This window comes from Oncorhynchus nerka, linkage group LG2 (genome assembly GCF_034236695.1).
Source record: "Oncorhynchus nerka isolate Pitt River linkage group LG2, Oner_Uvic_2.0, whole genome shotgun sequence".
Taxonomy (NCBI): Eukaryota; Metazoa; Chordata; class Actinopteri; order Salmoniformes; family Salmonidae; genus Oncorhynchus; species Oncorhynchus nerka.
The window spans coordinates 47609921-47625705 of NC_088397.1; the positions used below are offsets into that span (position 1 = coordinate 47609921).

Here is a 15785-nt window from a genome sequence, read left to right on the forward strand (position 1 = left end):
GTCGATCAACTCAACCGAGAGTGCTATTCTATGTATGAGACCCGGCAATACGCCTGGTCACCACTGGACGTCAGTAGATTCCAGGTTGAAACTACAGTAGACTGTTTTTCCGTTGAAAAGTGAAACTATCAAGAAAACTTAGTTCAGACAGACATTTCTCAGACGGCGTGAAGGTAAATATATATTTATCTTAACATGCTTTAACGTTTCGGCTAATCAAATCATTGTGAATAAATGTGTTTGCAGATTTAAAAGAGATAATGTGAACTTTGATCGCTGTTTGGGCAATGCGCTTTGAGTTGTAACTTTCGCAGGAGATCAATTACATAAAACTTTCCAGGAATCCTCAGGCCACATTTCATTTTATGTGGCTCCGCCAAGCGAACTTGGAATGCGACAGTATAGCTTTCTCTACAGCACACACGCAACCAATTGCATACCGGCACTAGATATGAACTGCATATGCAGTTTACACACGCGTTTATCACACGGTTTTTAATGACGTGACATCTGTAGTACTCTACATGTGTTTACATAGCCTCCTATGACATAAACGTTGAACAGGACTTTAGGATAAGTACAGAAAAGTATTAGGGCCAAGTGAAGAAAAATAAATAAATCAACGGTGTGTGTGGGGGGTTCCAGGGTCAACACCCTTCTAGAAGGGTCATGCCCCCCTGGGAAGTGAAAGTAATGATAATAAATTCTTGTTTATGGTTAATTCTGAAGGGGAAATGCATACAAAACCTTCCTGATAATTGTGTCAATATATTCCAACCACAACTGTTTAGGCCCCTTGCTTTTATTTTTTTTTAGTAATGACATGCAGCTGACTTTGAGTAAAGCCAGAGGGTTTATGTATGCAGATGACTCAACACTATACACGTCAGCTACTACAGCGACTGAAATGACTGCAACACTGAACAAAGAGCTGCAGTTAGTTAAAGAGTGGGTAACAAGGAATAAGTTAGCCCTAAATATTTCTATAACTAAAAGCATTGTATTTGTAACAAAACACTCACTAAACCCTTAACCTCAACTAAATATTGTAATAAATAATGTGGAAATTGAGCAAGTTGAGATGACTAAACTGCTTGGAGTAACCCTAGATTGTAAACTGTCATGGCCAAAACATATTGATGCAGTAGTCCAGAACAGACTATGGGAGGCACAGTACGACAGAGAGCCATAACTACATGGAGCTCTACTCCACATCAAGTAACTGACGCAAGCAGTAAAATTAGATTTAAAAAACATATTAAAAAAACACCTTATGGAACAGCGGGGACTGTGAAGCAACACAAACATTGGTACACACACACACACACACACACATGTCCTGCTACGCACACACTGTCTGTCTCACTTCCCAGCCGACAGAGATAGTGGCCTTGTCCTTGAGACGTACTCACAGACGTACAGTCTGTGTTTAAAATACCATAAAGACATATTGTTTTACCCTAATTCTGACTAGGACTACATATTTATTGATTATGATTTTATACATTCTAATCAATTCCATACAATTATATGTTTCAGGGCGGAATTTTCTAATCATTCAATTAACAGACAATTCTCACCTATCACATACACATGGATTTAGTATTGTAGATATGTGGTAGTGGTGGAGTAGGGGCCTGAGGGCACACAGTGTGTTGTGAAATCTGTGATTGTATTGTAATGTTTTTAAAGATGGTATAAACTGCCTTAATTTTGCTGGACCCCAGGAAAGGGGATAAAAATAATGAAAAACAGATTGAAGTACCAATCATTTTGGTATTACTTTAAACTGTTGGTCTAACTCTATCAGTTCAGGAAGTAACCACTATTACCATTTTTTTGTGGAACGACTATGAGAAAGTCAGTTCTGGGGTCCATTCAGTTCGATTGAACGTTTTCTACATTGTATAATGGGTTGCACTGAAACACTTTTCCTCAAAATGTTCTTCAACGTTCTTGAAAAGGTTGCCTATGTTTGCTCCGTTTGGTGGGTGTGGCTTGAAACAATGAGTGACCAAAATGCACCTGTGCATTTTGAACCCACAGCCCAACCCCTTATTTTTCAACTGGTCGTTCAGAAAGGCACTGTTTCCATTGAATTTAACATTGCATTACTGAACGCAGCTCTAGTGACTTTTCTACTCCAAAATTAATGAACATAAAATGATGGTGACACCATTCAAATATAATTTTCCGCTACAAAAATTTGCCTCACAACATATTGGTCCTTTTATTCAGGCTGGTGTGTTAATTAGCAATAGCACCTGTAGCCCAACTAATGTAGCATAGTGGCTATAAATAAATAGGCTAAAGCATGGGGTTTCCCATCTGTATTTGTGCTAATCATTAGCTAGATTTTTCTTTAACCTTTATTTAACTAGGCAAGTCGTTTAAGAACAAATTCTTATTTACAATGACAGCCTACCCCGGCCAAAGCCAGACAACGCTGGGCCAATTGTGCGCCGCCCTATGGGACTCCCAATCACAGCCAGATGTGATGCAGACCTGGATTTGAACCAGGTACTGTAGTGACGCCGCTTGCACTGAGATGCAGTGTCTTAGACCCCCAGCTTTCTAAATTTTGTTGCCCCCCTTTCATCATGGGGGGGAACATAATTTGCCCCTCCCCCCATGCCCCTTATTAAGCTCCCCACAGAAATATAATACATTTTACTCATCAAGAAACAGTACATACAAAAAAAACAGCTTACTGCTGTGCAATGTCAGGTGCATCCCTATCAATTATGACTAGGGTGGGCCAATTTCCTTTGTAGATTTTCTCAATTGAAATACAATTTAAAGTTGGTTCTGAGAGTATTCTTAGAGTGATTATTAGGTTGCATAAACATGAGTGCTCCCCCCCCCACCCCCACAATTTTTGGCATTCACATTTTTTTTCTAAACATAACTAAGGAGGATAGGTTACTGCCGCTGGTCAGAGTCTGAGACAGGCATGCTTGAGCCTACTGCCTGAGGTTCAGAGAAACAGTCCTTCTCAAATTATGTAACCTAATAGAAACCAGTTTTAAAAAAAGTTTATAATACTACCAATGTTGTCTTTCACAAAATTGAACCCAATGTAACGGTTACCAATTATCCCTCATTTTGAGAAATACCGCTCACACGCGAGATGCACATCTCATTACTTCACAATAGAAACTCGCCATTTTTTAAAATATCCTCTTCTAAAAATTCTTATTCGTGCTTATGAATCTACTGTACTTCTTTGTTTGTTACATGCTAGCTCACAGAATTAAGGGTTTGTTAAGAAGAGAGAGGAGAGAGAGAGAGAAAAATAGGAGCTATTGCTCCTTTCTCCTTACAAGCCTTGCACAACTTTTTTTCCCTTCACAAACAATGGCCTCTGAGGACCAGGCCATAACAAAAGCATAATTGGCGGCAGGGGGATCCAATCATTAAAATGTGGAATTAAGTAGAACTGTGTGTAAAGCCACAGAAAGCCAGTAACTATGGTGGGAATTTTTTTCTCCCAATCCATCAAATTCATCATGGTATTATTGAGGGGGTATTATTGAGGGGGAATAAAGTTCAAATATTTTGAGAATGAAGTCCAAATTTTAAAGTATACCTTTTGAGAATAAAGTCGCAGTTATATTTCAAGATGAAAGTTGAAATGCCTTGTGAAATTCTACTTTAGCATTCATTGGCTTTAGTAACAAGGTTTCCAAAGACAAAACCAACCTGGACTCAGGGGTAGACGTAACATAGTAAATGTAAATCAGGGCCACACCCATTAGATTGATATGTTTCATATAGTATGTATTAATTTGTGAATCTCCATCATACATTTCGTATGATATGTTACGAATTTAAATTTGGTGTGGCTAGGGGTTCTGTTTAAGGTCAGGAGTGAGGTTAAAGGGTTAAGGTTAGGGGAAGGGTTAGCTAACATGCTAAGTAGTTGCAGAATAGCTAGTAAGTAGTTGCAAAGTTGCTAATTAGCTCAAATGTAAGTTGCCCGTGATGAGATCCGAACACGCAACGTTTGGGTTGCTAGATGTTTGCGTTATACGCCCACCAATACACCCCAACCAATTTTGCTTAAGTAACCTTCTGTCTTATGTAACCATACCACATGTACCGTAACATATCATACTAATTTGAGTGTCTTGGATTTACATTTACTATGTCACGTCTAGTCTATGAAGCCAGACTGACAAAACATACAGTAATGGCTAAAGCATCTATGCAGCCATTTATTGCAATACCATATGGTTTCACTTTGTCAAATGAGTCGATATGCCATATCGACGTCGCGCGCGCCTAAGCTTCACGCCTTGAGAATTGAGTGATCAGCTTGATTGTAGATATTTCGCATAGTGTCTTGTGTTACTACAAAACCTCTCTGAATTTCATGGAGATGCAACCATCTTTCGTCTTGCATTTATCTATTTCCGTTGATTTCACTTTGCACAAACTCCAATACCACATCCAGGTCTGTGTGGTTTTTCCTTCTGAAAAGACCTGTGACAAAACCGAGGTCCTAATACTTACACTAATATGGTTATTACGTGCTAAAAGAGCAAGGATGTCCTTGTTACTAAAGCCAATTCTAAAGTATAGTTAGTTGTTCATTAATTATAATTATTATGTCATTCTTACAGACTTTGGCTTGAACTTTTTCACCGTCTTCTGATGTTTGGTAATGATATATTTAAGCAATAAGGCCCGAGGAGGTGTGGTATATGGCCAATATACCACGGCTAAGGGCTGTTCGTAGCACAATGCAACGCCAACATAGTGCCTGCACATATTGGCCATATACCACAAACCCTTGAGGTGCCTTATTGCTATTATAAACCGGTTACCAGTGTAATTAGAGCAGTAAAAATACATATTTTGTCATACCCATGGTATACGGTCTGATATACCACAGCTGTCAGCCAATCAGCATTCAGGGCTCGAACCACCCAATTTATATATATATTTTTTTACTTCAAACCTCCTTCATAGGATGTGTGCTGCTAAAATGACAGAAGGGAGCTTGCATGTGGAATCCTGCAAGGCCCCTATGTTTTACAGACAAGCTGAACCGGCCACAGGTGAAGTACATCTGTCTGTCCTGCTTCTGCACGGCATCCGTTTCTCATCTGAGAACTGGCTCAATATAGGAACACTGGAGACATTGGCCAAAGCTGGCTGTCGTGCAGTGGCCATCGACCTACCAGGTGAGCTTCGGTTGTAAATAGTAGTAAGTGAGAATGTGTTACTCAATTCATCTCTGACCTGTAACACCAACTCTCTCTCTCCCCCCCGCCCCCAGGTTTTGGCCAATCTAAGTCAGCAGTAGCCCCCTCTGCTGTAGGAGAGCTGGCCCCTGGTGGGTTCCTGAAGCAGGTGTGTGAGGCACTGGGGATGGGGCCAGTGGTGGTGGTCAGTCCCTCCCTGAGTGGCATGTACTCCCTGCCCTTCCTCTTCCAGCACGAGGCTCTGGTCCGGGCTTACATCCCGGTGGCTCCCATCTGCACTGAGAAATTCACAGCAGAGCAGTACAGCAGAATACAGGTGTGTGTGTGTGTGTGTGTGTGTGTGTGTGTGTTTTGAGGGATTATGGCTCTCTGCTCTTTCGTTTCTCTTCTGTGGTTGGTTTCTCTTCTGTGGTTGGTTGCAAACATTGACATTGCTTCTATGAAACATGCCTTGTGTTCCGGTGCTCTGTGTGACTTTAGTCAGGATTCAATCCGAACGCGGGTTGCAGACAATGCTGCTTTCGAAGGCAATTTCCTTCAAAAGCTGCGTCGTACAAACCCGCGCTCAGCTTGAATCGCTGCCATTGTATGTGACACCGGGTAACATTTGAGCTAACCACCTCCACTTTCATTCCAGACTCCATCTTTGATTGTCTATGGAGACCAGGATGCTCAGCTTGGAGAGGTTTCTCTGAACAACCTGAGGAGCCTGGCTAATCACAAGGTTGCGGTGATGAAAGGAGCAGGACATCCGTGCTACCTGGACGACCCGGCCACGTGGCACAGAGCTCTCACTGACTTTCTCAATACGTTGTGATGTTGTTCAGTGTCTTTGGGATATCTGTCCATGGATGCAGCACTATACGGCCATTCCTAATCCAAGACTCCCAGCATTTAGTTATATAAACAAAATTGATACTGTATGTTGTTTGTTAATTTGTCAAAAGCTAGTCTAGATTATTATTATTATTTTTTAATCAAAGACTAGCGTGTGGTGTTTTGGAGGCCTGTAACTGTGGTTCAGTACAACTCGTTATGCTCTTGCTAATATACTGTACTTGTACTGTGTGTGTGTGGCCTATACAGGATGTATGTACCTGACATGAGTCCTAGTATTACAAATGCAAAAACAAACACCACACAATGAAATGAAGTGAAAAATATGAACATTATTTAATAACTGATTCTCTGTAATAAACAATTTGAAAATATTTTACAAGGAGTCACAGACACAATATTTTACAAATTTTGCCCTCTTCTTCTTCTTCTTTTTTTTTTTTTTTAGCTTAATCAGTACAAAAGAATGGAGCGACGTGGACCAATGCCCAGAGAGAGGGAGCTAAATCTTCCACGCACACACACACACACACCAAAAATCAAATCAAAAACGGTTGATTTCAGATCTCAAACTTATCTTCACTTTATTCCTATTTTTTACTTCACTTAAAATTTGACAGATTTTACTATTTTTTTTTATTTTTTTAGATATATATATATTTTACACATTTGGCAAACATGGTCACATAGCACCAGACTACAGAATCACATACGCGTCTTTCCCACAGAGACGCACCTACACGGACACAGCAAGGGTAAGGAAGGGCAGGGGTGGAGCCACGTGAAGACCCTCCCTTTGAGGCTGGCCGTAAAGTAGACCCCTTCCTCTCACCCCAAGCTGTTCCTATTTATTTTGTATTTTTTTTTGGGGGGGGAAAAGTAAATTCTGCAAACCACAGACCTGTGTCCTTCAGCACACTCTTGTGTCCACTTCTGGGACACACAGACATACTCATGATTCTTTGACCTTCTGTTTGACACGGTCCCATGCACCCCACTCCCTGAGCTAGCCTCTGACATCCCACAAGGGGGAATAAACATCCTTGGCTTACTTCAGTCTAGAGCTGAACATCCCCAATCTGTGCATGTGTAGGTATTACTGGGTGTTACATATGAATGTTGCGATCTACAGAGGGACAAACAATTGCTGTGATAGAATACAATAGAACTACAAGAGTCATTTCTAAAATGGTGAACCCATACATTGAAAGGAGCCAATTACAGATTCAGAATATATTTTTTGGGCTCAGTCTTTCATTGAGATAATGATGCAATTACCTAATATTTGTCTTGCCAAAAATTATATTGTTCACTGTACAATACATTATGTGTGTATTTATGGTTACACAGTAAAGGAGGTTTTGGGGTTTAGGATGTGTCCACGTTAACAAACTGAGACAGCGAGGAGAAGTGGAGGGATTTCAGAGTCAACACAGATTCAGAGTTAAATATAAACTATGAAAGTCCTCCACTCCAACCAGGAATCAAAGCGGCATGTGTACAAGAAACTCACATCCTTTTATATAGACGAACGGACACATGAAAATCGAAACCCCTTCAAATTCAGAGCTCAACACTCTGGATTGGGAAAGTCTTCAGAGAAAAGTAAATATTTGAGAGACTCTGTGTGTGTGTGTGTGTGTGTGTGCGTGTGCGTGTGTGAGAGAAAGAGAGAGAACACTGAATTAGCGCTTGATAGAACACTAAGGCATTAAGAGAGGCTTTGTCACTATGTTGCCTTAGAAACAGAAAAACACTGACATATTAAACATTCTTTTGAACACCTCTGTGAATGCAGCTCCCTCATGACAACATATTGAGAAATCATTTTTTAACTCCATAACTACGTCCGATATAACACTTCTTCCGTTGGAATTGGAACAACAAACAGCTACGCTACCACAACTGTCATTCCCCGTCCCCTCAACCCAGTTTTAAAGACATTCACTTTGAGGGTTAACACAAACATACACCCGTACACAAACACAAACGCACATATGGTTCAGGCAGAAATGCAACGATAGCAGTCAGGTGGCTCTGTAAAGGTAGATCTGTGGCCAGTTAAGTTGCTTTATACTGATGGTGTAGCTTTATAGATGGCCCTGTAAAGGTACTGTACAGCACTGTTATATGGTGGCAATCAGTTAGCACTGGTACGGTACAGCAGCTAATAGCCACAGCCAATTTGGATGTCTACATTAAGATGCAATATCCTCCTAGTCAATATGGTGTATAAAGCTACTGTAGACAGATAGCCAATAGACTGGCTCTATACAAATCCACAGCCATTAAGGGTGGCTGTTCTATAAAGGTACTGCACAGTAGCTCTATAGCCAATGCTTTCCAAAACAGTGCACCAAGGCACTATGACAACAGAGAGTGGCTCCTAAACATGGGAGTTTAATGACATTTCACTTCAAATTGATCAGAATGACATGGATTACACACCCTGACTGCAGTTCAGTCGTCACCATAAGTAGTAGTGACCTCTGCTGTATTTCTTTATACGGGAAATGTTAAGCACCAATCTCCCAGCAGCAAATGGTCTGAAGTTATACAGCATCTGTCAAAGGTAATACAAGCTAAAGTCTGCCAAAAACCCACCCGCATCTAAAATGAGGTGCTTATAGGCCAGTCGGAATAGATATTTGTTTATCTGCTGTGGTGGAAACAGTTTATAAGCACATACAAATTACAGTCCTAGGAACATTAGCGGACATGGTGGAGCGACTGTATGAGGATTGGCAGAGGGGTTAGCTGTCACTGGGGTCCTACATCATCCATCTGTAGCAGATGTCAGAATGTCCATTGATCAGAAAGGATAGTACTGTATTATACACCACCTACAGCAATGAAGCCGAAACGGTCAGACTTTTCAGAGGCTAAATACCGATCTCTAATAAACAGGAGTAGGCAAGTATTCCTTCTTTTTTTTTGCAAGGGAAAAGTTAGAAGTTGCTTTGTCCGATTCGGACACATAATTACCTAGTCATTACCTAATATTAGTCAACTATGATGATCAAAGACGTCAGATGTTATTCTTTGTAAGACTACTATTTGATAGAATAGTTCCATATTACCATTTGTTACAATAATTATATATACAGTACCGTGCTTCCAGGGGCAGAAAGAGTTCTAACTTCAAGTGAAGAACAGTAGAGGACCCACAAGAAGAATCGGTATTCAGCCGCTGTCAGTTCAAACCTCAGTTATTTCTACCACTATTTCTGCAGCTTCCGTTTCTGCCTTTTCCCGCTCACTAATTTGGCTATACAAATAAGACCACATGAAAAGTCTAGCTCATCTTGGCAAGAAGTAGATATAGTGCATAAATAAATTCATGTAACACCTAACAACTTCCATAGCAAATAATACTCTAATATATGGTTTGAATACTCATCACTTCAACAGTTTATAATTGTATGTTTTTGTATACTTGAAAGCTATTTTTTCCCCCTTAATTTTCTTGTTACAGTCACTATAAATGGCTGAATGGTACGCACAGTAGCCCCCTATGAGAGACACATGACAGAGTGGTGAGACTCTGAGCAGACCAGAGATGAATGAGAGTGATGGAGGCAATGTCTCCTCATCCCGTCTTGACTAACAGAGGCGGAAACGGACAACCTAAACTCTGCTGTAATCCATGACGGCTGGAGCTCTGTGGCGTGGCATCCGACTTGCCTTTTCACTTCTCACTTGTCCTGCTGATGTGGGCGGGACCTTTTCTATTCTTGACAGCCTCTGGCGATTGTCGTGGTTGGAACACCACCTAAATAACTTCAAATGGATGTGACGGTAGGTAACTCGCCGAGGACAATAAAGGTCCTGCAACCGTCACTAAGAGACAACAATAGAAGCTAGCTGGGTACAGTAGTGCGGTACTCAGGGCTTCCGAGTTGCAGGTGGCAGAAAGTCTCATTATTACCTATGACTGGAGCAGGGTCGGGGCATAGAGGGGAGGAGAGGGCGGCGGCTTTAGGATGGACAAAGCTGGTGGGAGCAGACGAGAGGAAAATTAAAGTAGGAGGGGCAGAATATGGGTGCTGGCGATTGGATAGAGCAGGACGAGCTGAATCGTGAGCAGGGTCTGGAAGGAGGGGCGGAAGGAGTGGCCGCGCCCGCAGTCAGATGTGTTCTCCTGGAGAGGAAAGGAGACACGTTTCGAGTGATATAGTGAAATTGTTGAAAATACCACATGAATTTTCAGTGTCTTTGTGAAAATAGGTTCTGTGCGCATGATTATTCTAGTGTCTGTGTACACAGGTGCTGAGTTGTACGCTCAGTTGTAAGTCTTACAGCGAGATTGTAGTCGTAGCACACAGTTGGCCCTTTTCGATACCTCGCTGCATTCATATCCTCACATGATGGGTTATCGTCCTTGACTGGAAGAGGCGTGGCTAAGGAATGACTCACTACCTACATGCATACTGTATAGTCACTCTCAAGTCTCCATAGCTTCCTCTCCCACTTACACAGGTTTATGCCACGAGCAAAAACATTTAACTCAAAGAGTAACGCAACATGCAAAAATGTACATGGTTTGACATTAACACCAGTGAGTTGAATGTGAAAAACAGCCACTGTTATTCACTAGTCCGTAAAGAGAGACACATGAAAGGAGAAGATTCCCAACAGCAGGTGCGCATGTGTTGGTAACAATGACTGTATATATGAACAGACAAAGCCATCGATCACGTGACACCATTCATTCCTATGTGAAGACTCAATAGCGCATTGAAGACACATGAGGTCGGCTAACACGTAGAGATAACATGTACAGTTTGAGCTACTCCAGGGAGTAACGTTGCAGGCCAGCTCAGTGCTGCCCCCTCTCATTGAGTAACTCAAGTTGAAGGCCGACCGGGGTACTGCAGGCTGCCATCAGCGACTACATTGAACAACAATATAAACGCAATATAAACACATGTGAAGTGTCAGTCCCATGTTTCACGAGCTGAAATAATTTTTCATGAGCACAAAACCTCTCTCTCAAATTTTGTGCACAAATTTGTTTACATTCATGTTAGTGAGAATTCATTTTAATTGACTGATTTCCTTATATGAATTGTAGCTCAGTAAAATCATTGAAATTGTTGCACCTTTATATTCTTGTTCAGGATAAATTATCCTTATAATATGATATATTATTAAAACTTCTTGTGTGCGATTTAAAAAAAAATAGGACATACATTAGAAGCAATTATTGGTACTCTGATTGTCTTCAAAACATTTTTGGATTTACAGAAGGATTTTTCCATTCACTATAATTGGGGATCCTGTTTTCTGCTAACAAAGTGCAGTACCGCGGTCGGCCTTGAACTTCCGTGGCTTCAAAGAGAGGGGGCAGTCGTTCTCCCCTGATTGGTAAGGATACACTCTGTCTCCGCCTGGGACAGTTTCTCCACCTCGCAGGTGTGGCAGGGCATCTTCTCTGCTACCACAAACAGCAGGTTGGTGTTGTTTAACCTCTTGGCGTGGATCAGCCTACAGAGAGAGAGCGAGACAGTGTCAACAACAAACTCTTCTTATATGACCAGCTTGTTAACTGTTGGATCAGCTCTAGCCTCATTGACTTAATGATGCTTCTTATTTCATTAGTTCTGATAGCATTTCACACACTTTTAGATGAATTAAGGACTATTACCGAACTTTGTGTTCCGTGAATCATGTTTGTGTATGAGTTGTTAGTGTATAGTGAAGTCACCTGGAGCAGTTGCCACAGTCCTGCAGGATGTCATAGGAACTGTTGATGTTGGTGAAGTAGAACTGAGTCTGTATCGTCACACAGCTGGTCTCTCTGGAGTCCATCCCCTCTGCCTCCACCTCATCTACAACTCGCAGACAAAGACAAACACGTTTGTATTTTTTGTATTTTTAAAGCAACAACAATACAATACAAAAACAATACAAGTTGTTGCTAAACACAAATGGCCGCTCCCATCAGTGGGCGCGCTCGCCCCCACCAGATGCAGTTGAAGTCGGAGGTTTACGTACAGTACACCTTAGCCAAATACATTTAAACTCAGTTTTACACAATTCCTGACATTTAATCCTAGTAAAAATGCCCTGTCTTAGGTCAGTTAGGATCACCACTTTATTTTATGAATGTGAAATGTCAGAAGAGTAGTAGTAGAGAGAAGGATTTATTTCAGATTTCATTTCATTCATCACATTCCCAGTGGGTCAGACGTTTCCATACATTCAATTAGTATTTGGTAGTATTGCCTTTAAATCGTTTAACTTGGGTCAAACGTTTCCCTTCCACAAGCTTCCCAAAATAAGTTGGGTGAATTTTGGCCCATTCCTCCTGACAGAGCTGGTGTAACTAAGTCAGGTTTGTAGGCCTCCTTGCTCGCACACACTTTTTCAGTTCTACCAATACATTTTCTATAGGATTGAAGTCAGGGCTCTGTGATGGACACTCCAGTACCTCGACTTTGTTGTCCTTAAGCCATTTTGCCACAACTTTGGAAATATGCTTGGGGTCATTGTCCATTTGGAAGACCCATTTGCGACCAAGCTTTAACTTCCTGACTGATGTCTTGAGATGTTGCTTCAATATATCCACATCATTTTCCGTCCTCATGATGCCATCTATTTTGTGAAGTGCACCAGTCCCTCCTGCAGCAATGCACCCCCACAACATGATGCTGCCACCCCCGTGCTTCCCTGTTGGGATGGTGTTCTTCAGCTTGTAAGCCTCCCCTTTTCCCTCCAAACATAACAATGGTCATTATGGCCAAACAATTCTATTTTTGTTTCATCAGACCAGAGGACATTTCTTCAAAAAGTACAATCTTTGTCCCCATGTGCAGTTGCAAACCGTAATCTGTCTTTTTTATGGCGGTTTTGGAGCAGTGGCTTCTCCCTTGCTGAGCGGCCTTTCAGGTTATGTCAATATAGGACTCGTTTTACTATGGATATAGATACTTTTGTACCTGTTTCCTCCAGCATCTTCAGAAGGTCCTTTGCTGTTGTTCTGGGATTGATTTGCACTTTTCGCACCAAAGTACATTCATCTCTAGGAGACAGAACGTGTCTCCTTCCTGAGCGGTATGACGGTTGTGTGGTCTCATGGTGTTTATACTTGCGTACTATTGTTTGTACAGACGAAAGTGGTACCTTCAGGCATTTGGAAATTGCTCCCAAGGATGAACCAGACTTGTGGATGTCTACAATTTTTTTCTGAGGTCTTGGCTGATTTCTTTTGATTTTCCCGTGATGTCAATCAAAGAGGCACTGAGTTTGAAGGTAGATCTTGAAATACATCCACAGGTACACCTCCAATTGACTCAAATGATGTCAATTAGCCTATCAGAAGCTGCTAAAGCCATGACATAATTTTCTGGAATTTTCCAACTGTTTAAAGGCACAGTCAACTTAGTGTATGTAAACTTCTGACCCATTGGAATTGTGATACAGTGAATTATAAGTGGAATAATCTGTCTGTAAACAATTGTTGGAAAAATTACTCGTGTCATGCACAAAGTAGATGTCCTCACCGACTTGCCAAAACTATAGTTTGTTAACAAGAAATGTGTGGTGTGGTTGAAAAAAACTAGTTTTAATGACACCAACCTAAGTGTATGTAAACATCCGAATTCAACTGTATGTCACTAGTACAGTCTAGTGTCGCTTTCCATTATAAAGAAACATATATGACAGTGATATAACACTTCAAAAGTGTAGGGTAAACACACAGAGCACAGAATATCTCTGCTTTGTACCCACCTGTGACAAACCAGCTGTGGTAAGCCATTCCACAGAGCAGCTGCTGGAGTAGGGACCTGAGGCAGAAACATTTTTATTTCGTCTTTATTTCGACGGGCAAAACATACTGAGACCTCGGCCTCTTTTCCAAGTGTGCCCTGTACAATACAATGTAAATATACACATTAAACACGTGTATTTTCTTTGATCATTGTTTTAAGGATGCATGTTTGTGGCTTTGTTGTGTTTCAGGCCATAGCACTTTTGTGTTCTCTGGTCTTACCAGGCAGCTGCTGATGTCCACCAGGCCAGGTTCACAAAGTCGGCAATGGTGGGCTGACCACACCGAGAGGAAAACAGGGGAAACATTACCACCGGAACACATTGAGTGTTCACAATTTAAACATTTGCTAGCCTTCAAGCTGTCGCCCGTTCTTCAGTCATTCACTAGGGCTACAGCCATGTCTTTCACCCGTTGTCCTTACCACAAACACGCCTCTTGGCGCAGCCCCGGTGTTGCTGCTCGGCATGGGGTCACACACAGACTGGTAGTCAAAGGACTGCTTCCGGTTGTAAAAGGAGTTGTTGTAGAGAGCATGCATCAGGTAGGGGTCCACCTCACTGAAGAACATGCCAATCTGTAGAAGAGGGAATACAGAGTCATTACAACATGCAGCTACGGTATATCACAAAAGTGAGTACACCCCTCACGTTTTTGTCAATATTTGAGTATATATTTTCATGTGACGACACTGAAGATGTAAAGTAGTGAGTGTACAGCTTCTATAACAGTGTACATTTGCTGTCCCCTCAAAATAACTCAACACACAGCCATTAATGTCTAAACCGCTGGCAACAAAAGTGAGTACACCCCTAAGTGAAAATGTCCAAATTGGGCCCAATTAGCCATTTTCCCTCCCCGGTGTCGATTTGGACATTTTCACTTAGGGGTGTACTCACTTCTGTTGCCAGCGGTTTAGACATTAATGGCTGTGTGTTGAGTTATTTTGAGGGGACAGCAAATGTACACTGTTATACAAGCTGTACACTCGCTACTTTACATTGTAGCAAAGTTTCATTTCTTCAGTGTTGTCACATGAAAATATATACTCAAATATTTACAAAATTGTGAGGGGTGTACTCACTTTTGTGATATACGGTAGGTCAAGGATAGACTGGCTTCAATAAAGCTCAGTATTAAACTGTCGGGACATGTCACCTTGTTCCAGTAGTCCTTCTGATTGGACATGATCAGGAAACCACCGTCATCCACCAGGTAACACAGCAGGTCCTGCAGATAGAGGCACAGATGGACAACAATGACAACAATTTAACTCGAAACGATATCTGAGTTTCAAGCATATTCTACCATTGAAAGCGCGATAGTAACATTATTTCTAATCTTACTTCGCTGTTGGCGTCACAGTCCATCTCACAGCCACTGGTCGGTCCACACTGCCAAGAACAAATCATCATCAAGGATCGGCACATTTTTTAAATTTCATATGTTTTTGTGTGGGTTCAATTCCTGCTTGTCCTTATGTTTGTTACCGTTTGTTGGACTTGGCGGTTGTCACTTGTTGGACTTGTTTGGTTGCTAGCCAGGATCTTGAATTTGTCCACCCAGGCCTCAAGATCAAGCTTTACTCCAACCACTAGTCATACACAGAGGGAGAGACATTGAGATATTCCTAAAGACATGAGAGAGAAGGGTGGAGAGAGAGAGAGAGAGACATTTTCCTCCTACTGTTTCCCTCCAAATTCCTACTATGCCTGCAGTTGAGTAACAAAGCATACTACTCATCATGCCTCCACCAATGCTAATGAACTCTTCCCTCCTAGAGTCCCATAGCCCCGGGTGTGGGGCGGAGCGCCGACGGCCCACCTGCAGGTTTGATTGTCTTCCCTCCCACTGTGATCTCCACTGCAGTGCTGACCAGGATCCCTATGGTGTCGTTCTCTGGATTCAGCAGCTCATCATTCACTGTATTGGAAGAGGAGAAGGAGGAAGAGGAGGAGCAAGAG

At 41.7% G+C, this 15785-nt stretch overlaps 2 protein-coding genes across 4 annotated transcripts in view; one reads left to right on the forward strand and one right to left on the reverse strand.

Annotated features, from left to right (window-relative positions):
• The first annotated feature begins 65 nt into the window (after window positions 1-65).
• Window positions 66-6421, forward strand: abhd14b (abhydrolase domain containing 14B). Its single transcript, XM_029672004.2, has 4 exons — window positions 66-173; window positions 4975-5189; window positions 5285-5526; window positions 5848-6421. The coding sequence occupies exons 2-4, from the start codon at window positions 4976-4978 to the stop codon at window positions 6025-6027; spliced, it is 636 nt and encodes a 211-aa protein (XP_029527864.1). The 5' UTR covers window positions 66-173; window position 4975; the 3' UTR covers window positions 6028-6421.
• cacna2d2a (calcium channel, voltage-dependent, alpha 2/delta subunit 2a) overlaps window positions 6360-15785 on the reverse strand; it is a 262938-nt gene continuing 253512 nt past the window's right edge. For all 3 annotated transcript variants that reach the window (XM_065027032.1, XM_065027031.1, XM_065027033.1), the window contains 11 exons: window positions 15646-15744; window positions 15312-15415; window positions 15168-15215; window positions 14980-15051; window positions 14246-14398; window positions 14044-14096; window positions 13782-13837; window positions 11755-11878; window positions 11425-11534; window positions 10347-10432; window positions 6360-10188 (listed from right to left, as the gene is read on the reverse strand). In XM_065027032.1, the coding sequence (XP_064883104.1) occupies window positions 10066-10188; window positions 10347-10432; window positions 11425-11534; window positions 11755-11878; window positions 13782-13837; window positions 14044-14096; window positions 14246-14398; window positions 14980-15051; window positions 15168-15215; window positions 15312-15415; window positions 15646-15744 (1028 nt within the window). In that variant the 3' untranslated portion in view covers window positions 6360-10065. The remainder of the gene's footprint in view (window positions 10189-10346; window positions 10433-11424; window positions 11535-11754; window positions 11879-13781; window positions 13838-14043; window positions 14097-14245; window positions 14399-14979; window positions 15052-15167; window positions 15216-15311; window positions 15416-15645; window positions 15745-15785) is intronic.